We start from the raw sequence: 25,903 nt of genomic DNA on the forward strand, positions 1-25,903 counted from the left end.
CCAAAAGCGTTCCAGCGTTCTTTTATTTACAAGACACTACAGACAGGTGAGGGCCTTCTTGCCGTTTAGGAAAAATCCCATAGCTTATTACACAGATAAAACCCTAGATTTGAGAATTGTTTTTCAAAACATATTTTATTTGTCAAATTGCGCATACATCGCAGGGCTCTGCACACCAGAGACATCTGTAAAATCAAACCATATATAGCCATGGGAGCAATCGACTTTTTGTGAATAAAATTAAAATGCATAACGAAAACATACAAACCATACAAAATAATATAGAACACTCCCCCCCCCCCCCACCCCCAGCCCCCTCCTCAAATCGCACCAAGTCCGCATAGTCCTGTCCACAGCCTAGATGTATAACAAAAGAATCCTAGAATGCTAGCATACACCCCCCGGGCCCCTTCCCACCCAGCATCTCTACCGGCCAGATATGCACAAGAAATTATCCCAATGGATGAGCCTCTGCTACAGCTGGTGGCTCCAACCACAGGCCCCGATAATCCGCCCACTGTTTCCAAATTTTGTAATGCTTGCGTGGGCACCCCCTGGCTACAAAAATAGGTTGTTCTAGCCCCATAAAGAAATCTAATCCATTCTTCCACGCTGCCACCGAGGGGGCCCGCGGCCCCTTCCACGCCTTGGCGATGTCCCATTTGGCCAGTGTGAAACCCAATTGCATGAGGTGTTGTTTGTAGACATTACCCCCTATTCCCTTCATGACATGAAGTAGGGCCAGCTGCGGCGTACGAGGAAGCTCCCACCCCAGAATCTCCGAGAGGCAGGCAAAGATCCCCCTCCAAAAGCGATCTAGGGAAGTGCACTGCCAGACTGTATGTATGAACGTGCCCTCCTCCTGACCGCATCAAAGACATTCCGGGGAAGCGATCAGCCCCGCCCGCCATAATCGTGCCAGAGTAAAATAGACCCTGTGTAGATATTTGAACTGGACGAGGTGAAGTCGCATCGCTATGGCCGCTCCCCGCTGAGCCGCCAAGGCCTCCGTCCAGTCCTCCTCCTCCTCCTCCAGAGTGCCCACATCTTCATTCCAGTCCCTCCGAAGCTTCTGAAGTGTGGGGGAGCAATGAGTAACCAGAGATTGATAGATCCGGGAAATGTTCTTTTCCTTCAGATCTCCCATGAAGACTTTCGCTTCCAGCGGACTAAATTCGGGGAGAGATTCCAGAACCTCTAGGCTAGGGGACAGGGCATGACGAAATTGAAGATAACGATAAAATTGTGACCGTGGCATAAGGAATTTCCTTGGAAAGACTTGAGTGTTGTGCCCCTCATAACATCCCCCAGAACTGAAATACCGATGTCGTCCCATCCCCGGAAACCCTGCAGGGCCGCCAATTGGGGCAGGTGCCCATTATTCCAGAGGGGAGTCTCCTGAGTCAGGGTATTCCACCAACCCATTCGTCGTAATGCCTGCCTCCAAATCAGGAACACTACCCGCGTGGCCGATGTCAACGTGCCCCGCAAAGACGCGAAGCACAAAATTGTATGTGGCGAGTGGCGCCCCATGAGTTGCCGCTCAAGCGCATATGCCGGGTCTCCCCTATCACCATACCACCACTCATTAAGGACCAGCAGATGTGAGGCCTGGTAGTGCGAGAGAATGTCCGAGGACGTGAGTCCTCCACAATAGGTGGACAGGAAGCATGTTCGCAGAGCCACACGCACCTTTTCCCCCTCCCACAAGAACTGCCCAAGCGGAGAATCCACCAGCCGTAACCATCGGGCGGGATCGGGTACGGGTGATTCTGTAACTGGTAGAGGAGCCGAGGAAGCGCCGCCATCTTGAATATCGCCGATCTACCATACAATATCAGGGGCATACGTACCAGGACTTAAGGTCTGCATGAACCAGCTCCCACACTGGGGCCAAGTTACGCACCCAGGAGATTACCGGCACGTCCGAGAAGAACACCCCCAGATATTTCAATCCCCCCACCGCCAACTGAACCGAGGACACCCACGTGCCCATTCTCGTCCGATCCCATAATGTGGATTTGCGGGGGTTCATATTTAGTCCCGAAGTCTCCCAAAAGATCTGCATGATGCACAGGAGCCGTGGCCCCGTCCTGTCATCTGCTGTAAGGAAGAAGAGAACATCGTCCGCGTATAGCGCGATCCTGTCGGACAGGCCTGGAGCCCACTCAAAACCCAGACCTGCGCATCAATGTGCACCCATGCCGCCAACGGCTCCATGGCTAGGGCGAATAAATATGGAAGCACGGGACAGCCCTGCCGCGTGCCCCGTCTGATAGAAAAGGTGGATAAGGTTGCGCCTGCTACCCGCACCGATGCTGTCAGATCCGTGTACAGGAGTGTTAAATAAGAAAGGAAGCGTGGGCCAAGATTGAGTCTGCGCAGCAATGCAAATAAGTATACCCAGCTCAGGGAATCAAACGCCCTATCCATATCAGCCAAGAGAAGTGCCGCTGGTTCCCCTATCTGCCGAATAGCCGCCACCCCCACATGTGCCCGCCTAATGTTATGTCTGGTCGCCGTCTGGGGCATGAACCCAGCCTGATCGGAGTGTACAAGGGCAGAGATGTGGGGCAGAGATGTGGGGCAGGAGGCGGTTGGCCAATGCCTTGGCCAGAATTTTTGCCTCCACGTTTAAGAGAGAGATGGGGCGATAGGAGGCATGTTGCTCTGGGGGCCGGCCGGGCTTATGAAAAACCACCACCTCCGCATGCCTCCAGCCTGGGGGGAGCAAGCCCTTTTCCCGAGCCTCCTCCACCACCACCCGATAATGAGGGGCCAGCTGCACATTATAGCGTCGGAAAAGTTCACTGGGGAACCCATTGGGTCCAGGCGCCTTCCCGGGATTGAGCTCTCCCAGGGCCGTGCCCAGCTCCTCGTCGGTCAAGGGTAACTCCAACTGATCTTGCACCTCATCTGACACCGTTTTGGGTGGTAGGTCAGTTAAGAATTTATCAATGGTGGACGCTGACAAACATTTCTTGGGGGCATAAAGATCTGCGTAGTATGCAGCAAAACTCTCCGCTATGGCAGGAGGGGCCATAATCTGCGTTCCTACCTGGTCCAGAATTCCCAGAAGGGCCTGGGAGTGGAAGGTGCCCTGACAAAGCCGATGCAGCATCTTGCTGAACTTGTTCCCCCATTGGTATACCCTGCTACGTGTCGCCAGCCAGACTTGACGAGCTTCGTCCATCAGAAGAGCAGCAAATGTCGGTTGAGCAAGGAGCAGTTGTCTCCTAAACTGAACCCCCCCTGGCTCCCAACTCCGATGCTCGTGTGCCTCTATATCCGCTTCTGCATGATTCAATTCCTCCCTGCGCTTCCTGCGCGATGCCACGCACCAGGAGATGTCTACCCCCCTCAGGGTGGGTTTCAGTGCCTCCCACAGAATCTCGGAGCTAGAGACAGACCCCTCGTAAGATGTTAGGTAACGATCAATTGCTTGACTCATATGTGTCCCGTAATCATCGTTCTGTAAATGCCACACTGAGAGGCGCCACCAAAACGGTTGTTTCCCTTGCCTATATGGAGTTAAAGGGACACCGGGGAATGGTCTGAGAGGCCACGGGGCAGAATCTCCGCCGACGCCACCTTACCAACCGCTGCCTGGGGAACAAAGAGGCAGTCAATTCTGGAAAATGACTCATGGACCGCTGAGAGGTAGGTGAATTCCCGGCTATCGCTGTGAAAGCGTCGCCATACATCAACCCAGTCCAGTCCCGTCACCAAAGAATGTAGTTTCGTGGGAGGGCCACTCCCGGGGCTACCCCTAGCTCTACACCTATCCCTGACCAGATCCATAACATCATTCCAGTCCCCCACCTACCACAGATAGCCCATTCGGTATATTAGCCCATAGTGTGAGTAGTCTCTCTACCAGATTCCATTGTAAGGGAGGGGAGCATATACACTGCCCAACACTAGGGGGTCCTCCCCAATCTTGCCCCGGATAAACAAATAGCGCCCCTGTGTGTCGGTACACTGTTGTATGTATGTGTAGGGGACCCTGCGGTGCTCCAGGATCGCTACCCCCGTGAACCCCTCGTACAGCCGGCATGAAAGACCTGTTGAAACCCATAGCGCTGCAAGCAAAGGGCCTTCGTACCCATAAGGTGTGTTTCTTGCAACATAAGGATATCGGCCCCAGCCCTCTTTGCCTGGTGGAGTATGGCAGCGCGTTTGATTTTGTCCAGGGCCCCACGCACATTCCAGCTAAGAATGCCGAGAGTACCCGGGGTTACCTGTTCTCTGCTGGGCATACTAGCCATGAGGGAGCGCATCTACTTGCATAACAGACAGTAGGCTGTGTCGGTGCATGTGTGGAGAACAACGGACCCTTAGCGGGAGTGCGAACTGTGAACATAAACAACCCCCACCCAACAAACCACCCACCCCATACCTCAAAAACACTGAAGTATCTGTTGCGGCGGGGCTAACCCTCAATCCCCAATGGGGTGACAGGGACCGCCCCAACCAATGGATCCCCAACTTACAGACCATATCCACTGGGCGTATCTCCGGCCAGCACAGGCCTGACAGAGAAGCCAGCCGACATCAGGACTTCCCCGAAAAATATTCAACAGTCCAAGACTCTGCAGTACCTTACTGGCTTTATGTCTGTCGCCCTGAGGTAGGCCCCCTCCCCCCCCCCGAGAGGAGGCGCCACAGGACAGGGAGTGCCGCCAGGATCGCGACCGTCTATTGCCCTTCTGGTGCTGACCCAGGGGACCCCTCCGGGACATCTCGCTCGATGAGAAGTCCGACTCTCTTCCAGGCGGCGTGTGTGCCCTCACCCGCACGGTTTCATCCGTCCATTTGATGACCTTCTCCGAGGTGTCAAAGAAGTGAGTGTGGAAACGATACACCACCCGCAGGCGAGCTGGAAACAGGAGGGCGTATGGAAGCCTGAGGTCTCTCAGGCTTGCCTTCGCAGCCATGAACGATTGGCGCTGTTGCTGCGCTTGCCACGTGTTGTCAGGGAAGATAAGAATGCGCACATTGTCTTAGAGCAGAGGTTCTTTGGCCCGGGCCTGCTTCAATGTAGCAGCGCGATCAAGGTAATTTAAAAGTTTTGCTATAAATGGCCGTGGGCGAGCCCCCGGCGGGGGCTTCTGCATGAGCGCTCTGTGGGCCCGCTCCACAACAAAACACCGGGACATAGCCTCCGGAGGAAGCCAGCTCTCCAGCCATTGCGTAAGAAAGCGTTCCATGTTGCCCTCCTCACAGCCCTCCGGAAACCCAACAAATCGAAGGTTATTGCGCCGGGCCCATCCCTCCGCATCCTCCACTCGAAGCGCAAGGCCCTTCTGAACAAACTCCATAGTAGCCACCTTCTGCTTCAGTAAAGTTACATCATCCTCTACTCCAGATATACGGTCTCAGCTTCGGTGATGCGCGACACAGCATTGCGCAAATTTTGGCATCCAACATGTCCCTGGATTGGGTGATAGCAGCCATGAGGGCTGCATTGTCTGGCATAGCCCCCTACTGGCCCCCGGAAGCCCCAGCCGCCGTTCCCGGACCAGTGAATTTATTTGATGCGCACGCATGCCCGTGGGCGTCATGGCGCTGAACAGAGACAGGAACTACCAAAGAAAAAGCACGGCTGGGTCGAATTGGAGGTAAACATCCAGGTTTTTACCTCTTTCCTGAATGACAGGATAGAGGGAATATTTTTGATTGCGATTGGGAGAAGATTCCAGACCCTTGCTGCGTGTAACAGAAAGCTTCTCCCCCCCCCACCTGGCCTGTTTGAATCTTGGAATCTGAATTAGTTTTGCTTGGCTGGAGCGAAGATTCCGGGAAGGCTCATATAATTGTAAATGAGTTTTTAGAAACTGAGATCCACTCCCATGCAGGGCCTTATGGGCCAGGCAGACAGATTTGAACTTTATTCTTTTGTCCATTGGTAGCCAGTGTAGAGATCTTAGTTTGTGTGTGATTGGCTCAAACCTGGGAATGTCAAGAATAAGTCTTGCTGCTGCGTTCTGCAGGCGTTGTAGTTTAGCTAGGTGTTGAGCCTGCATCCCTGCATACAGGGCATTTCCGTAGTCCAGCCTGGATAAGGCCAGGGCTGTTACCACCGTTTTACTAGAGTCTAAGGGAATAAAAGGCAGTAGCTTCCTTATTATTTTCAGAATGTACCACATGTTTGATGCCAGTTTGTTGGATTGGGCTTCAAAGGTCAATTTGTTGTCCAATGTAAAGCCTAGGTTTTTCAGTTTATTTACTGGTTGTGGGCAGTGGCCCAAATTGAGCGGCCACCACTCTGGAGACCAGGTATCCATATCGGTGGCTAGCAGCATAACTTCGCTTTTGTCTCCGTTTAGCTTTAGACAGTTACTCTGCATCCATTGATTGACTTGTCTCATGCAGTTTTGAAATTTTTCTGCTGTTTCACTGACATTATTTTTAATCAACACCACTATTCGGGTGTCATCAGCGTACGAGACAGGAATAAAACCACAGTTCCTGATAATTGCAGCTAGAGGCTCAACATACAGATATAAAAAAGTGGGGCTTAGAGATGACCCCTGAGGTACACCACATGGTGAGCTGAAAGGTTGTGATTTTGCTTCCCCCTGCTCTACTGTAAATGTCCTATTGGACAGATAGGAGGCAAGCAATGAGCGGGCCGACGAATGCACTCCGGCTTCGTCTAGACGGGTAAGAAGTGTGTAGTGGTTGACCGTGTCGAAGGCCGCCGAGAGATCTAAAAGAATCAAGGCGGCCTTCCCCCCGGCATCTAGGATATTCCTAAGTTCCTTGACTGCCGTGATCAATGCTGTTTCTGTCCCATGTCCCTCTCGGAAGCCAAATTGCGAGTGGTCTAGGGCGTGAGTGTCAGAGAGGAACAAGGACAGTTGTATTCAGTAGTTTCTCAAGAACCTTGGCGGCGAAAGGGATTCTTGCGATGGGTCTGTTGTTCGCTGAAATCTGTGAATCTAGATTTGGGTTTTTTTAAGAGTGGCAGTACAGAGGTGGTTTTCCATGTATCCTGGAAGTGGCAGGAGTTTACTATATGAGAGAAGAGTATGCATAGTTGTTCACTCGCTAGCTCAGGAAAAAGATGCATGACCTTCGGGGGGCAAGGGTCCGTTAAGACTCCCAGATTTGGTCATCTTGATAGTTTGGAGAATTTGATCCACTGAAGGTGGAACAAAGTGGAAACGTGGATTCTGCTCTAGTGGATGTGGAAGGACTTTGGGAGCTAAGTGTGGCTGTGTAGAAGAGACCTTATCGGTAAGTTTAAAAGATTCGTAAACAGTGGTTACTTTATCTACGAAAAATTGGCCAAGGGTGTTACAGAAGTCAGAGGTGATTATTACCTGTTTGTCGTTATCAATTGTCAATTTTTTAACAGTGGCAAAGAGTTCTTTACTAGAACTCTTTGCCTCGTCAATTTTTCGAACAAAATATTTGCTTTTTTCTTCTAATATTAATTTTTTGTACACAGCCAGAGAGGTTTTGTATTCGGCTTTCAGTTGAGGGTCATAATTGGACCGCCATCTCCTCTCTGCCCTTCTGCAATACTGTTTATGTAGTTTAAGTAGGTCCATGAACCAAGGTTGGGAAGGGGTTCTTCTCCTAGCAGTGGCTTTTTTTAGAGGAACTAATGCGTTAATGGCTTCCTTTATCCAGCTTGAGATTTGATGTGTGGCAGTGTTACTATCAAGTACCAGCTCAGGGGTAGTGAGAGTAAGCTGTTAATTTAGTTTAATAGGGTCTAGCCTGCCCCAATCATAACATGATGTACTTCTAGTAGGGTGGGCGGCTGCGTTTGGGGTTTTTCTTACATTGATAGTGAATAATATGGCCTTATGGTCCGACCATGGGACCGGTAAGATGTCTGACAATTTAATGTCGGGATTAGAAGTAAAAATCCCATCAAGAGTATGCCCGGCTGTGTGGGTGCCCTGATTGACAATCTGAACCATAGCCAGATTGGCCAGCGCGTCACACAGTGTAGCTGTGCCTGTATCCGTGCTTTTTCCCAAATGTAGGTTAAAGTCTCCCAGAATGGAGAAATCAGAGCCTTCCACGCTAGATTCTAGAAAAGGACTGAGCAGTTGTGTCAGTGATGTTCTTGCCTTAGGTGGCCTATAAATCAAAAGCCCCTTAAATGTATAGTTTGTCTGTTAATCTGAAAAAAAAGGGTTTCGCAGTCTGGGTTGCTGCCCTCGTCTGAGCCCTTGGTCTTTAGTTCATTTCTAAAGATAATGGCTAATCCTCCACCCCGTTTCCCTTTCCTGTCTGACCTAGTGATAGAGTACCCCTCAGGGATTGCTAGTGATAAATCTATATCTGAGGCGTCATCAGCCCAAGTCTCAGTGATGAAAATGAGGTCTAGTTTTTGGGTTTCTATTAGAGTAGCCGTTTCTGTGTTGTGTTTGACTAAGGAACGTGCGTTAATTAACCCGGCATTAAGGGTTTGACAGGTTGGTTTGATGGGGTGGATCTGGGGCGGAGTTAGCCTTCTAACGTGTGAAAAATCGAAGGGGAGTTTGCATCGTGGGCATTGCTTGGTTTCATTCGTTACATTTAAAGTGCGGCAGCGGGGTTTGGGCCTGAGCGAAAGCAGTTCCCCACTAGTGTAACTTATGCGCCTAGGGACCCATACAGTTTGAGTATAAGTAGTGGCCCTGGGCCCGGGCGAGGCGCGGACGGGCGCACCCGGGCTTGCCTTTGGCGCACCCGCTGCGCGCGTCCGCTGCGCGCTCGCCGGTCCATTGTGTTAATATAGATAAGGGACGTTGAGCAACTAGACCGCTCAGCGACGGAAATGCCCCCAGCCCGGAAGTGTGTCCGCTCTCGCCTCCTCTGCACCCTCCGTTCAACCGGCACTTGCCGTGACGGACCGGGGTTCCTGGGGCTGAGCTAACACCGGGGATAGGAACAGGCAATGTGCAAATCACGCAAGGTAGGAAGGTATATACACTGTTTAAAATATTTTGAGAACAAAGTTAAAATATCATCTCAAATCCTGTGTCCAATTACCGTGTAGCGATAGCAATTCTAAAATAGCCAAGCCGCGTAGTCTATGTCGTCTGACTCGCGCTTGCTATGACCACAGCTTTAAGGTGAGGGGCGCTGAGCAACTAGACCGCTCAGCGCCGGAAATGCCCCCAGCCCGGAAGTGTGTCCGCTCTCGCCTCCTCTGCACCCTCCGTTCAACCGGCACTTGCCGTGACGGACCGGGGTGCCTGAGGCTGAGCTAACACCGGGGATAGGAACAGGCAATGTGCAAATCACGCAAGGTAGGAAGGTATATACACTGTTTAAAATATTTTGAGAACAAAGTTAAAATATCATCTCAAATCCTGTGTCTAATACCGTGTAGCGACAGCAATTCTAAAATAGCCAAGCCGCGTAGTCTATGTTTATCTATGGGGCCTTGCTTGGTCGAGCCGCTGCCACCTTTGTCTCTCGTCATGACTGCCCTCTGGATTCCCCACGCAGGTCCGGGAAGAGCCGGGGAGGGTGCAAGAGTGGAGATCACCCAGCGACAAGCTCTCGCGGTCTGGCCTGACCGCCGAACAGGAGCCTATGAGGAGTCGCCTTGAAACCTGGGCCAGCAAGCCAACCCAGGGGCCAGCGAGCAACTCTAGGGGCCCAACCCCGCCAGGGGCTCCCAGCAGCGCACGCGCAGTCCGACTGACCACCGAAGCGACAGCGCTCTGGATCGATAGGAGGGGCCCTCACATGCCCGCCGTCCCCCAAGTCCGCCACCTCCACGGGGCACGCTTCCCCAAGCTGCGCACCCCCGCGGCGGGCAATAGTAACCACCAGTGGGCCCACGCGGTCCGGAAAAGATGGCGGGTCACTCAGCCACCTCCCGCGTGGCCCGGTTGTGCTGCCGATTCCCTGCTGCAGTACTGAGGAAGGGGAGCATCATGGAGAACAAGCCAGCCACCCTCGCCACCAGCCTCCACCGCCACCAAAACACTCACTGCCGGAGCGCGTCCTGATAGCTAGGTGACCCGATCACGGGCTGCAGCTCCCGCTTCTCAGCGCCACGCCTCACCTTTGAGGCCCGATCAAGCCGCCGGGCCTCCCCCTCTGGCTCCGTCACAGGCCACGTCGCGGAGCGGCAGTTAATTCCCCACCAGCTATCGCAGCCCTTCAGATGCCTCCAGGGCACTTTGTTCCGCTCTTCGCACCGGTGGGCGGGGCCAAGGCTGCCTCACGCACTCAGGCCTCCTCCGGCAGTCTCGAGCGCGACGCCCCGGCTCCACCGCCGGCAGCCAGGCCTCATACCGGTCGAAGCTCAATCGCTCCACCACCAACCGCCGTAAGCGCCCAAAAACCACACAGGGCGATACTGCGGATCTCGATGCTGCAGAGTCGTCGTAATGATCACTCAGGGGTCGGGGGAATCAGGATAATTGAAGGATATACGGCGGGCTGGACGGAGCTCGCTCAGCACAGGTCAGCCATGTTGGCTTGCCAAGCCACGCCCCCAGATTTGAGAATTTTTAAAGACAATTTGTTCCATACTTAAGGGCATCAGATACTTGTTTGTGGACAATAGAACAAAAATTGACCAACCAGATATTCTCTCTGAAAAAATTATTATGTTCAGTTGATCAGCAGCGGACATTATTGTGAGGAATTTAGGATAAGAGATTCATTTGCTTATGGAGCTCAATGATACAAAAGGTAAAATCCAAGGCTTCTAAACATATGAAGTGACAAATGTGGAAATGCAGAGGATTAAAAAAATCACTTGCAATGCGAGACCGATTCACTTACAAAAATTGAAAAGGTTAACCTATAAAAAATTGAAAAAAGCTTACCACCCTGTCAGAGAAATGGAAGCCAAATTACTATTATTGTATTGCGTACAAAGCAGAAGAAAAGAGTGCTAATAGACATTCTACTAATGTATATATTGAATAATAAGTAGAGGGATCTCTGGTCCCTGCCACTGACGAAGATTTACATAAAATATAGTTAGTCAGCGTCAAGGTGCCTTTGCTGATATTCTCTGCTGTGTGCTCATACTTGTGTAATTGACAGCCAGTGGCTCTTGCAATGCGGACAATCACCATGTGGCTGTCACATGATAATTTGAATTGTTGTAAGTACAATGCAGTCAATGACAGTGGAAGTGCAAGTGCGGTGGTGCTGGGCCTGCCATAGAGGATGTGACCAAACTGTGGGAGCAGGAGTTATGCCTGGAGTGATCAGAGTAGACAAAAAGTGAAAAAATAACTAAATAAATAAATAACTAGTGTGTGCGTCATTTTTATTTTTTATTTTTACAGTTTTTCAGATCTGTAATAGCCTAGACTAAGAAAATGTTTCTTCATTTTTGGTTGTATTCACATTTTACATGAACCTCACCAGACAGACACACATACATACATTCATTCATTCCCGTTTGGCGATTAATTTGAGGATAGGACACAAGACAGATATGGTATTACACAGGGGAAAGGTCTCCATATGTTAGAACAACACATTAAAAGGCAGAATTACGAATGTTTCTGGCCCAGTAAAGATTGCAGCATAAACTCCACCTACATTGTCTGCAAGATAGCCTAATCATGGAGGTAAGCATTGGCTGTTGAAACCGGTATGTGATGTGCAAGTTTAAATCCGATGCAATTTGGCTTAGTCCTTCCTTTCAATGTTGAGAAAACAAGCAGGACTTGTAATATGTGGTAAAAAGTTGCCTTCTAACTGTTTTACAAACCCACATTTTCTCTGAGAAATGCTGCACCTCTTAACATAGTCCTCTACCTGAGATGATGACAACACTGTCCTTGGGGATTTCAAGCTCACTTTAAAACTAGCTACTGTGAAAATGAAACAGTCTCTCCAATTTCTTAAAACTTAAACATCACGCAACACCACAGAGACCAATCACATCAAAGTAAAGCATTCTCAACTTAGGGCTCACCACATCACATATGATGAACTGACACAACCCAATGTCCCTACACTGGAAAGGCAATTCATAATGTCCTAGTTCTCTCCATTACATGCAATATACACTCTATGGAAACTCAAATGATACATACAAGTCTTACATCCCATCAAAGACTTTCACTGTGACATCTTTTTAACAGTAGCTCACCATGCTAGCATTCCTGGAAAACAAGGTAGAAACCATCACATCAAGCAAAACTCAACTCATGACACTCAAGCACTCCTCTGCATAACATTATCAAGAACACCAGGGTTTCAACAGCACAAGAAAACAAGCTCAGAACACAACCAAAGGAGACCAAACATCGTTGAAGATACTCCGATGCATACACACTTCATTCTAACATCCAAATCATTCGATGATAAATCAAACATCATGCGATGTACTGGGTGAAGAGTTATCTGTAGGTATTCTGCTAGCTAAAGTGTATAGCCCAACCTGGAATAACCTGACATTTAAATAGATACTGAGTTGTATAAGGCATGGTTCTTTGGAGGATATATCAACTATCGAGGAGATATGAACACTATTCTATGAGATGTGGTATACAGAACTATTGTAAGGGCTACAATCTGTACAAATCTTATGAAATCAAAAAACGTATGGTGGATATGGGAGGCTATGACACTGTGACATATGAAGAAGATAACATTCACTGTACAACATTACTCCTACTGCTTAATGGTGCATGATAATTTGGGGAGAATGGACTACTTCCTTATACAAACAGAACGTTGGGAGGCAAACTAAGTTAGGGGGCTTTGGCTGGAGGACATTATTGACCCTTTGTGCCTGCTGAAATGGAACCTGCCCAGTATGGAATCATAGGTACCATGGTGTAGGCTAAAGCTAGAGGACTAGAAAAATGTATTCTCTGATCACAGTGAGCGAAGTATATACAAGCATTTTGTTATTGTACATATTTCTATTGCGGATAATGGCTATACTGTGAACAAAGCTTCAAGAAGCAGTACAGTGGTTTCCAGAGAACATCTCAAACAAACGATTAGAGATCGGGTCTACTGTCCCCGTGTGTGGTAGGGCTCTGGCTTTAGTAGTCAGGTTATCATGGGGCGCACTGAAAGCAACATGGAGCTAATGCTGATGCCGGAACCTCTTACCATGCTGACACCCACTTGGGCAGACACATCCCAGTTTTAGACTGGTCAAACCTATATTGTCTCATGCCCCAAGTCACTCAAAGAGGACGTTGGCAGCAGGGTCATGTGTGATGTACCAAGTCTAAATGTGCTGCTTATAAGAAGGGTGGATACAATGGAGATGTATGGGAAAGTGGTGAGAAGGTTGTAGTCTACCTCAAAATAAGCTCCCAAATGTGCAGAATGTGTTGACTTAACACTGATGTGCTGCATAGAAGAAATGCCTCCGCTGCCTCTGAATCAAGGAAGATACGTGAGTTTTCTGCATGACATGCATAAGGTGTTCTGCAGGAATTGGAGCAACTTATTTAAAATACACAGAACGTTTGACACTCTCGTGCACTCTACTAAATCTGATACAAGGGCACTTTTGGAAGCACAAACAACTAGATTACTTTCCAGGACTACATTTCTCACCTCCTGCTGTCTCGAGCAGCCCATTCTTTTTCCGAAGTTCTGTAACTCCATCTACAAATTCTTGGCCACCTTTCTTCACCAATGCATTGCCTGAATAGGGGTAATTTTGTATTAGATTTATTTTGATTGCAAAACCAAAAATTAATTTGTTTTTCTTTTCAATTTTCCTAGATTTCTTGTGCATTGCAGAGAGCTACATAGTAAGATCACAGCTTTTGCAAACATAAAATAGAAGCATATATTGTTGGATAATGCTATCCCATGTACAGTATTTTTATTATACCACAAAAAATATAATAACTGAAATGGTGTGGTTAGCGACTTTTAGAATACAAACTTGAGGGTCAAGTTACTATATTTTCCCAGAGCTTAGGACACTGCATCATTATATTTTGTGATCTTCAAGTGTTCGATTACTTCATGATTTACTTATTTAATTAAAGATCATTAATTGGCTATATTTTAGTAGGTTTTTAAAAAAAATATATTCATGCAAGCTTGGGATATGCTTTAAAATGCTCTACCTCACAAATTAAAATATGGTGATCCTATTGATGTAAATAAAATAAATCATTGTCATGGGTCCACAAAATAATTTATATTAAATTAACTTTCTTGAAATCCACTATGGTCAGGTACATTTTATGTTAATGGATTATTATACAGTAATTTAAACATCTATTTATATATAGTACACTGTGTTTTGAAATTGCGCTAGTTACAAGTTTAAATTCCTTTTAACAAGGAGTCTCTTGACCCACATTGAAAAGCTTTGGAAGTCGGAAATATATGCATTACAGCTTTCCTCCTTCAATGTTCGAGGAATTTACAAAAAAGTCTATGAGTGGCCATGAAAATGTATGCAATTCATAGAATTTTAAAAGCATGTATCAACTTGTTTGCATTTAACCTTAAGTTATCATTATTCAGCGCACGTTCCATAGGAGACCAAATAACTAATTTGAGCATCTTCACATTTTTTTTACTTCCCTTCACCAAGAGAATATGTTTCTGATGGTGAGACCAGTCTCAAGGCCCCCATGAGTTTTGGAGCGGTTTCCTTTGGTTTCCTCCCCCAGGGGTGCACTTACTCCAGTCTTTCTTTGGAGTTAATCTACATGAGCTTCAATGATGGAAATAGAATTATAAAATGTTAGGGAATACCCAAACAATTCTACGTTTTTGGATCAGCTGTAGTAGTAAATCCACCCACCCCCATCAGAATTTCAATCTATGGGAGATTTGCACTGAGTGAAATTACAGAGTTTAAAAGGACTACCATAACTAAGTTAAACTTAGACACAAAGCAATACTTGTGAATCAGGCAAGCCCTCTACACTCTTTGCTTTTAGGACACATGTTTTTCCCTATGGATGTAGCATCTTTTGGGTCATAATGAACATGGGCGCCCTCAACATGCCTCAAACTTACTGGATGAACTGCTGGTTCTACGTCCCCAGATTCTTGCAAAGCACTGTCCAGCAATCCAAAAACCTTGTATGTACGCACACCCCAAAGTGCTCTGCGGTCTCAGTAGGGTGGTTAGCATTGAAAGTCTTTTCATGGAAACATTATTCATAAACTTAAAATAACATCAGAAACTTTAATGAACATAATAGCCTAATTTTCGATGGGGCAGGTTGAAATGCAGTAGATCATGTTGTAGGACTACTAATTTGATGTAATGTTGGATTTTAATCCACCCATATGTAGACTCTGCATGGAAAAATCTGTCATTCAAGGACCATGTTCAAAATGTAACCCCAGGGTGTATCTTACTTTGCAGATCCAACTTCAGCACTAAAAGTTACAAAAACAAAACCTGAGAATCATCCAATACCATTTCACATGCATGTGATTTCAAAATACACTAGGAGATACCAGCGGCCTCCAGTTATGGACCTGATTGGGCAGGCTAAGCAGAGATTTGGAAATATGCTGTTCCACAAAATGCATGCAAATTTCTGATTTGTTTGCAGTGTGTGTAGTGATCATGGTTCGTAGTGCATACCATTCACATCATTGTAATTCTGAGGATGTGTGGTGTAAACACTTCCAATATTCTGCAGGTAAATTATTGTCTATCTTTCTTGATCCTTTACATTCTCAGAGATGTCAACATTACCTTGCTCATAAACCAAGAGCATTCTAGGAATTAGAGGCTTTTGACATTCTGACCGCATTGGAAATAGTGAGAGGAACAAAAGAAAGAACAGGAAACAAAGTCCCAGGAAAATGTGCAAACTTTAATGAATACTGTATTCTGGGAATGAACTTAGAAGATCATTTAAGGCTTTAGATGGGGAGGACCTTGTGATGGTTATGCTATTTTTATATGACATATATACACGCTATGAAAGGGAATCTTGCTTATTTTGTACCAGCAGATACACTGCAACGTTAAGCGTATCTGGGATACAACACCATTTAATGGTCAGAAGGCACAGTTTCATTTAGGGCCTGCATTTTCACTTAGTAAATTGGTTATATGCTAAGCTGATGAACTAAAAGAAAAAAACTTGATTATTCAATCTGAGAGTCAATGTAAAGTGTACATCCATGCCTCAACATTTTCTTCCACTTTTCATAAACTCATGCAACCATATTTTGTAACATTTAATTGACAATGCTTCCTTCATGCAACGTTCAAAAGTTACATGAAAATCTCATCATTATTTCAAGTTGTATGACACAAAATTGACTATAGAATTATTGTGCTACAAGAATATAGTAGCAAAACTATCGACAACCAGAATATCACGGAGGTAAGCATAAATAATTACCTACAGATTTACTGCATATTTTGTATATTTATATATGTGTGTGTATATATATCTCAACACATTTGTGGCAGTTGCCACTGATTTGATGACTCTCCATGAAACTTCCCACACAAAAAAAGATCATTCACCTCAGCTCCTTTCTGGAAAGTTTTTCAGGGGTCTCTGTCAAGCTGGGGCAAAACAGGTTTTCCCCGCACATTTTCCCATAAGAAAATTGAACAGCGCTACAGTCATAATGGCTGGTAGAAAGCTAGATTTTTAGCCAGGATCAAAATGTATAACTATCTTGCAGCACAGTTCTACAGAAGGAGCACAAAGGCACTAGAGAGGGAAACAAGGACAAATGAAGCATGCTGATTGGCTGGTCCAACGGATCTAGGACCAGTCCCACGAGACCAAGCACTGTGATTGGCATGAACAGAAATGTTGAGGCCGCCATATTAGGACTCTGTTCCGGTGTCCTTAATGTTAAAATTAAGCAATATATAAAGGGGCAGGGTGGAGGGTGGTTCTAAAGGGTACCCCATACCCCTGGGGAAAGAGTGCAATAAACAGGGTTATTCATGTTGCTGCAGACTAGCTGTACTCTTTAGAGTACCAAGGGAGTACAGCGGAACTATACAGGGAAAGAAATGGCAGTGAAGCCTTTTGATTGGCTGGTCCTGCGGTACTGGGACCAAGACTGAGCGCTGTGATTGGTTGGCCCTAACATAAAGAGAAATATTGCATCTGCCAATTTATGACTCAAGTACTTGGTGGATGTGTCCTTAAAAATTAAAATAAAACAACATAAGGAGGTGTGGTATTAGGGAGATTCCCCCCTTTGGTCCAAAGTGCAAAAGAATATATGTTTTCTCACGTCAACGCGGACTTGCGGTACTCAGTGTACCCCAGCAGGTTTATCACGAAATTACCTAGCGATTACCGTGGAACCAAAAAGAAAACGTTCGGTAGGTGTCTTTTTGTGTTTGTCTGACTGTGGGAGGTTCGTAGGTGGCTGCTTGCGGGAGGTTGGGCACAGGGCCACGCCACAGTTGAGGTCCTAAGCTCAAAACCCACACGCGCATAGTTGAAGGCCATGCAGCGGGAGTTGGTTGCCACAGGGGGCTGTGCACCCAAATTCATGCCAAAGACTTGGAAGCAGAGTCTGGCCACAGACCAGGCCCTTCACTTAACCTGTTCACCATGCACAGCTAAAGGCTGTGTACTGCAGGAGATTGGGATAGTTGGGCATGGTGAAACCTTACTTTACATTAAATAAAACCTTAGAAATTAACTGAAAAAACAAAGGTTAAAGAACAAATATAATCAAGATAGCAAAATGTGGACTTGAATGAATGAGGTCATTTATAAAGCGCAGCTATCATTCCGAGGAGCATCTTGGTGCTGAGAGGCGAGTGGAAAGGAGTATCAAGGAGAGTGGTCTCAGACAGCGAACTGTCAGATGAGAGATAAAACCAGACTATCTGGGGCTGCGAAAATCCAGGTTTTCAACATTTCCTTAAACATGGATTCTGACTGCAGGAGTCTCAGTTGGGTGGGCAGATAATTCCAAGCTTTTGTTCCAAGGACAGCCATTGACTTTCCTCCTCTGGATGTCAGGTGGAAGCGGGAAGGTGCAAGAAAGTTTTCAGAGGAGGATCTCAGAGGAGGATGAGTAACATAAGGTTTAATTCTTGTTCTGAGGTATCTTGGTCCAGTTTGCCTGACCGTTCTGAAGGTTATAACTAGGATCTTAAAGAGGATCCTTTTGTGTATTGGCAGCCAATGGAAGATATGGAGTGCCTCCGAGGCTGAGGACCCCCTTGGCAGGTTCGGTACCAGTCGGGCCACTGCATTTTGGACAGTCTGTAGCTTTTTCAGAGTTATTTTCTTTACTCCTGCGTACAGACTGTTACAGTAGTCCAGGCGAGACAAGATTAAGGCAACTGCCTTACGAGCAGTGGCTGGAAGGAGATCAAAAAGATTTTTGAGGGTTTTTATCCAATAGAAGCAGGCACCTATCACCGAGAGCGCTTGCTGGTGGAAGGAAAAAGAAGGGTCGAATCTGATCCCCAAGTTCTTAACAGTATCCACTGAGTTGGGGGGGGGGGGGGGGGGGGGGGGCTGTGTCAGTTGGCCACCAGAGTTTTGGCGTGAATATGTTATATTTTCCAAGCAGCATGATCTCCGTTTTTTGGCTATTACACTTGAGGTGATTCGATTTCATCCATTCAAAGACAGCGGAGAGGCATTGCTGGAAGTTTTCTTCAGCCACTGTGGACTCTTTATCTAAAGTTAGGATAAGCTGAGTGTCGTCAGCATAGGATACAGACTTGATGTCAAAAGATGACACCAGGTCTAGTAGGGGCACCATATATATATTGAAAAGTGTTGGGCTCAGGGCTGAGCGCTCAGGAACACCAGAGAGCAACTGTTTCTCTGTTGATTGGTAACTGCTGAGGGTTACTATTGGTCTCCTGTTCTCCAGGAATTATGTTAGCCAGGCTAACGCTTTGTGTGAGATACCGCTTCTTTTTAACTGTTCTCCCAAGATGTCATGGGAGACACTGTCAAATGCGCCTGAGAGATTCAACAGGATCAGAACTGCCATTTTTCCTTGATCTAGGGTGAATTTTAGAGTTTCCGTGGTTTGCTGCAGCGCTGACTCTGTTGAATGCCCGGCCCTAAACACTGATTGCTTAAGTATAGCAAACCTATAGTTACCTACATATATTTACCTTGTCCATATTTTCGTTGTCAATATTTTTGCTATGATATATATAACTCTATGTTATAGAACCATACCAAATATAAGTAAATATTACTTAGTGGGGGCTAGTTGTGTCTGAATTGCGTCTTTTCACTGGAACCGCTTTGGAAAGTGTGCTCAGCCACAGAGCAAAACAGAATTACTATTGATATGACTTCTGACAGGGAGCAAGAGGATCATTTGCTATCAAGAACCACAATGATCTAAAATTGCTTACGTACACAAACACCTAGGTGCAGTCGCAACTTTGCATGGGAACTTTTAAGTGGCTCGTAACATTACATTTTAATTTCAGACCCAGCATTCAGTATGCTTCGATGCTGATTTTTGTCTTTGCCGGCATTTAGACAGTACAATAAATTCTGTGCTACTGGACCCATATCCATTGCAGGTAGCACATAGTAGGCGCTCTAAACATTAGTATTATGAGCAGTATATAGTGTAAAGTGAAAATGCCACACAGAATATTCATTAACATTTTCTTTTTTCTTTTATTTTTATCTCAAAAATACAACTATTGCTTTCATTTACAAGATCCACTTTGGGTGTTGGATAAACTTAATGTATTTCATTTTTCCAGAACCAGCTTTCATGAAGCAGGTCACAGCATAAATGTTGGCAGAACACGCACACAGCGTTTTGAAATAGGGGTTCCCTTACCATGCACAATGATCCTAGTCACCTATCAAAAGGAAGGCTTCAGTGTTTGTAGGCGCCATTTTGCTGACAAGCTTACACTTTTGTTACTCTCTCAGGGGCACAAGCAGCTTCTCAGTCAGATGAATCAAGCTGTGGGTTAATTGGCTTCAAACACAGCATAAGCAGAAATATAGTGTTGCAGAGATTTAGTATCAGCCCGTAATATATCTCTTGGTTAGAGGGAGGGGGATGTAAAGCAAGTTGAGGTTAATAATTGAAAGCTAAGCATTTGAGGGTTTGCAATCCTTCTTCCAACAGTTACTACAATAAGAAGCTTGTGTGATAAATCATGTTTACCTTTCCAAGTGGACTTGGAATATAATCAACTTTGCATCCGCTCCTCCCCAGCAAATCTGAACTTTTAGCCCTTAAACTGTACTTTAATATTGAATTTTGTTTTTAATACTGGGCAGCGTGACTCACTATTGTTATGATCGCATTTAATTAGTAAATGAAAAAAACATCAACATAGTTGTTATTTGCGAGAAGAAATGAGTGTTATTTTTTTACTCCTTTGCTGCCAGGCTACTGTAGCACTGAGAAATATCCACAAAGCTATAAATGATTCTTACTTATAAATGTCAAAATGACAATCGCAACAACTTTATTGCAATTTGCTAAAGATCTGTCATGACGTATAGGGAGAAGACATTCCAAGAGATCTACATTTGTGTATTATAATCTACATCCATGTCTCCACACCCAGCTCTTTATGGAGGCTGCCAGATACAAGGGACAGAGCGGATGCCAGTGTGATATAAATGCATCAGGGATGGTTAAAAGAGGCAATGCGTGGGAGCTCCTATCAAACATATGCTTCTAATGGAAGATCTGAGATGACTTCAGAAGCAAGCTACACTTAATTATGAATGCACCTCGATCTTTTCACATTTATATCCTACAATTCAAATCACTTGCAATAGCCATTTTGGCTGAACTTTCTTCTAAGGCTGTCCACTACGCTTGCCTGAATTCTATCTTCTGTAAAATGTCCCAAGACCAATATCTTTTGTGAAATGGCCGTCTAATACAATTGGCTTGTAAATGTAGTCTTCCTTCTGAATTGTTAGGACTGATAGGAATAAGAAAGGTAATGCAAACCCACAAAACAATCAAGATTATGCTGGTGATTCACCCACCATGCATACACGCCAAAATTCAGCAGCATCGAATTTTTCATTACCTACTTCCCCACCGGTGTAGAGGTCAGAGTTTGTTGGGTGAACAACAGCATCACTTTCAATCGTGGCAATGTCCGCTTTTGCAACTTGCAACTACAACAGGTAAACAAATGCACATGAGGAGGGTTGAATGGGGAATCCACCCAGTTGCTTTACATATTCCTATTGCAACAGTCGCATAGCCTTCAACAGCGTCAACCTAGAAGTGGATGCCAACACTGTATTTATAGTTCTCCTTGTGTACGAATGTGTTGAAAGGGGGTAGGAAACATGGTTGAAATAACTTGTTTAATAGACATGTCGCCTTCATGAGGGGACAGAGAAAGTACAAAACTAGGTCTAATAATCAAACGCCATGATTTGATTTGCAGAGATCTGTTCTGTAGAACCAGCAATGGGATTAACACTCAAATATGGAAACAATTAAAAATGGTTTACAAGGCCAAACAAAACAATTAGTTTCTCCATTTTGTCAGCAGCAATAAACTTCCAGATTTTACCTCTCGGTGGGATGGCATTCATCATCTTGTCTGCTCTGTGTAGAAAACGTTCTTACCGATTAGAAACGGGAAAAAACAGTATACTGAGATATGTAATGTTTGATTATTCATGACTGGGCTTCAATACTGCACGTTTAGGGAGGAGAAAAAATAATCATAACATATGAATTAAGCTCAACCTGCTTGGTATTTTTTGTTCTGTTATTCTAGCGGGGAACATTGTTAGCAAGTCTGACTGCTCCCCGATGTGACATTGGAAACGTGGCAGCAGAAATCTGGCTTTTTTTTCCTGTACTTTCTGATGTGAAAAATCTAAATTCACAGTGCCCCACTAATGTAAATTACTGAGCAATCTTCTAATATTTGGAACTTATAAAAAGGCAAAGAATCATGACTATCAGACAAAGCAAGCACGACTTAAATACATAGTTGTTCCTGAATGCTCTAGGATTTCAGTTCCTAATTTGACATAAATTCCAACATAACTTATCCACTTCAAGCCCGAAAACCTGACATTAGTGTTGCTGGGGTTGGTGCCTTTGGGTTGAAAGGTGTTTTTCATCAAGCAAAAAAAAAAAAAACGGGCAACATTATAAAGTTGTCCTTCAACTACAACTAAACTGCTACTTTATTTTTTCTTTTATATCTCTAATCAATTTTTAAAATAAAATTGGGATCTTTGTTATTATGGTAAAGCCATCGGAGGGTAATCACTGAAAGGAATTTTTATATGCGTGCCTTTCTGTATATAGGAATATCTGGTGCTTTTCGAAATGCTACAGGGAATAGGTACACAGCCATATTAAGTAAAGGACAGAGGAGCACAGTTGTGGTAAGGTACAGAAAAGGCATCGGGGTGATACGGGACAGAAGCTCAAGGGTGAGTGCTAAAAGCATAAAACAATATTGTGGTTAGAGTCACAGAAGGAACTGCATGGCAAAGTACAGAAGAGCACAGGTGTGCGAAGGGACAGAAAGGGAAGGCAATTTATGACTGCCAATGAGTCGAATGCAGTTTATGAGTTATGTGTCAAAGGTGGTTGTGTATGTAATGGTGGTTGCTTGTTATAAAGAATGTGCGCTACATGTGTGGATATGTACATGTCTCGAGCGAGTTCATATGGCAGGCTTGTGTGGATTAGGGAACAGTGCAAGCATTATGACAATTTTTTCGTTGACTGATATGTTGTCTGTCTAGGGGTGGGGTGGGGTGGGGGAGCGAAACATGTCATGGCAGGCACTAAGCCCAATCATTCTCGGATGTAATTGCATAAGAATAATACATTTTTGCACTGCTCACCGCAACATTTTCGAGGTCTTTCGATTTCCAGTGGAGACTTAAAGAGATATGTGTATATATATATATATATATATTTATTAAGAGGGGTTTGCTGAGCCTTTCTCGTGTGTGTGTCAGAGATGGGGTAGAGGTAGCTGAGCTTGGGTGGTGTGATCACTACAGGAACTGAGTTGTCATGTCGAATGGAGACCTAACAAATGCAATGAGTTCAGCAAGCCATAGTTCATGTCTAGGTTGCGAAGAGGTGCTTTCTGCATTTTCTTGGATGTCAGTTTGTGTGACATGATGTAGTTGTGTCTGGAGCATGGGTTCAGGGTGCCTTCCTAAGGACTGGGAGCGAACTCCTGCTCTGTTGCTTTGTGCACACGTTTGGTATTGTAAAACGATGCGTACTGGTACCTCGGAGTGAAACTCAAGGGATGCATTTGATGGGCTTTTCCAGAAGGGTTTAGGCAATTTACAAAAAAATTGGTGTATTGTGTAGAGAGCAGTCAAACGAAATGTGCATGCACCAGTTATGCAATCAGTAGTATAAAGCTAGAGAGATATGTTCTGTTTGATCACGCTCAAGAAGTAGCCTGACTGCCATTTTCGGTATAATCAATTTGAGTAATCTAGGTTTAAAGTGACTGCAAATCTAACGTCTAGGACTCTTTCCAAGAATGAAAAGCACAGCAAATTGGTTATAATTGGCACTGTGGGAGAAACATGGTTGAAAGAATTTAACATTGACAGAACGTGACTGCATTAGTAGGCACCCAGGCACCTAGCTTGCCACTTTTGACCAAGTGACACCGCCACTGCCCGGGCTTTCCCGCTCACTGTTTTTCCCGGCAAAAGAAGGCTTGCCCACCCATGACCTACTTAATGAAGACTGCATTGGATGCAAGCAGTGTGGCTGCGTCTGGACCCCGCCCAGCACCAAGAACCCTGGCCCTATGGCCATCCAACACCACAACCACAGTCGCCACTACTCCTCCAACAACACACCCCGACAAACACGCTGCTGCCGCGCATCACTCAGAGGTAGGACCTTTCTGCTGCACCAATTGGGATTTCATCTGTGACACCTACGATGTCGACGACACCACCACACCCTCCAAACAACCGACCCAGGCCACCCCTCCACCCCCCCACACACCAACTGTCTGACATGCTACTCAACGTCTGATCCCTCGGGAAACACTCTGATCAAATCTGGGACCTCCTAAACAGCAACACACCCAACCTTCTCACCCTGAGCAAAATATGGCTCAACTCAGCCTCCAACCCAGACACCGTTGCAGCCACCCTGTCCGCCTACAAATCATAGCTCACCATGAAATCACAGATAAACGCTGTCTCCTTCGCCTGCTTCCTCATTTTGCGCATGCTACATAAGATCTTCAAGTGACTACCCCTACACACGAGATGCACCGTGACACAAGCCCTCATCACCAGCCGACTGGACTACAGCAATTCCCACTACATAGGAATCGCCAGACACCTTCTACAGAGACTTCAGATCATACGGAACAGCACAGCCAGACTCATCCTCTGCCATCCCCGACAAAACCAACCTTGGGAAACGCCAATTGGTCCGCATACAGAAGACATGTCAATCCAAGTTGCTGACCGGTGCACAAAAGGCTCTACACAACCAAGGTCCCGCCTACAATACCCACCGCCTGAACTTTCACCAACCATCGAGAAGTCTACGCTTCACCTCCCTTCCATTTGCTCATACTCCCTACATCTACCGAATCAGAAGTGGAGAAAGCTCCTTCTCCCACATGGCAGCAAAGACCTGGAACGGCCTTCCCACGATCCTATGGACTATGACCGCACTTCCAGAATTCCGAATAGCCCTCAAGACTTAGCTGTTCAAATAAGCCTCTGGGGCCTGCAAGCACCCACATACCCTATCGGGTGATTAGCTGCGCTTTAATTGATTGACTGATACACCAGGTCTTAACACACAAAACAGGCGGAGGACTAGTGATCATCTACAAAAAACGCAATTGACTGCACCCCCTCCACCCCCACCGACATCAACCTCATGGAACACCTCCACTCATTAATACAAATAGACTAAAACTCCACCCTTAAGGGAACCCTGGCCTACCATCCCACAGAGCAGAAATCTGCAACAACATCACAGACTTAATCACTCCCCTCTCCATCAGATCAACCAACTACATCCTGCTTGTGGACCTCAATTTCTACCTGGAAGACACCACAAATCCCAAATCTACTGCCCTCCTCTACTACCTCAGCAACCTTGGACTCACCCAGGCCGTCCAAGGACCAACCCACACAGTGGGCCATACCTTCAACCCTATTTTGTCGTCCTCCAACAACAGGATCACCACCACCCACACAACCCCACTCACATGGTCCAACCACTACTTCATGCATTTCAAAATACCCGCTCACCATGTCACCCCAACCAAAAAAAAACAAGGCACCATCAAGACACCGGAGCAAAATATCTTAAGAAAACTGGACCAAGACCCTACAGGAACACCCTCCCAACCACACCAGGAACCTCAAAGTTGACACAAAGCTCTTCAATCAATGGCTCACTGCCTGCACCAACAGCACCGCTCCCATCAGAAACAAGACCTACAAAAACAACAAACTACCCAGCTGGTACACAAATGACCACAGGGAGTCCAAGAGCCACTGCAAATAACTTGAGAGGAAATGCAGACTTGAAAAAAACACTGCAACCAGATCCACATACTCTGAGAAGCAAAGAAAAAGGCCCTAACTCTTAGAGTCGAAGCCAGTTCCGACAACGGCAAAGAACTCTTCACCATCGTCAAGGAGTTCTCCAATCGTGCAGCTGCCAACAATGACATCATTCCAACCCAAGCATTCTTCAACGACCTCTCAAATTTCTTCGAGCAGAAGACTGCCAAGATCAACAACACATTTTAACCACATCATACCAATACAAACTCTCCCGACCAGCCAGACATCTCCTTCATCGCCAAACAGCAGCTAAGCCACTGGAAGCCCCTCTCGAACATAGAAAACACCACCATGATGGAAACTATCCACTCAGACAAATGTCCCCACTTCATATACAACATTGGAAGAACGATTATCTCCCCCGCACTCACTACTATCATCAACATCTCCATAACCACAGACAGATTCACGGTTTGCTGGAAAGATGCAGAAGTTAATGT

At 45.9% G+C, this 25,903-nt stretch overlaps 1 protein-coding gene across 4 annotated transcripts in view; it reads right to left on the reverse strand.

The window, feature by feature from the left end:
* MACROH2A1 (macroH2A.1 histone) overlaps positions 1-25,903 on the reverse strand; it is a 217,957-nt gene that overhangs the window by 81,333 nt on the left and 110,721 nt on the right. For 2 of the 4 annotated variants that reach the window (XM_085617997.1, XM_085617996.1), the window contains exons 7-8: positions 20,930-21,020; positions 13,513-13,602 (exon numbers count right to left, since the gene is read on the reverse strand). In XM_085617997.1, coding sequence (XP_085474123.1) covers positions 13,513-13,602; positions 20,930-21,020 — 181 coding nt within the window. The remainder of the gene's footprint in view (positions 1-13,512; positions 13,603-20,929; positions 21,021-25,903) is intronic. The other 2 variants (XM_085617995.1, XM_085617994.1) reach the window with 1 other exon arrangement.

This window comes from Triturus cristatus, chromosome 7, assembly GCF_964204655.1.
Source record: "Triturus cristatus chromosome 7, aTriCri1.1, whole genome shotgun sequence".
Taxonomy (NCBI): domain Eukaryota; kingdom Metazoa; phylum Chordata; class Amphibia; order Caudata; family Salamandridae; genus Triturus; species Triturus cristatus.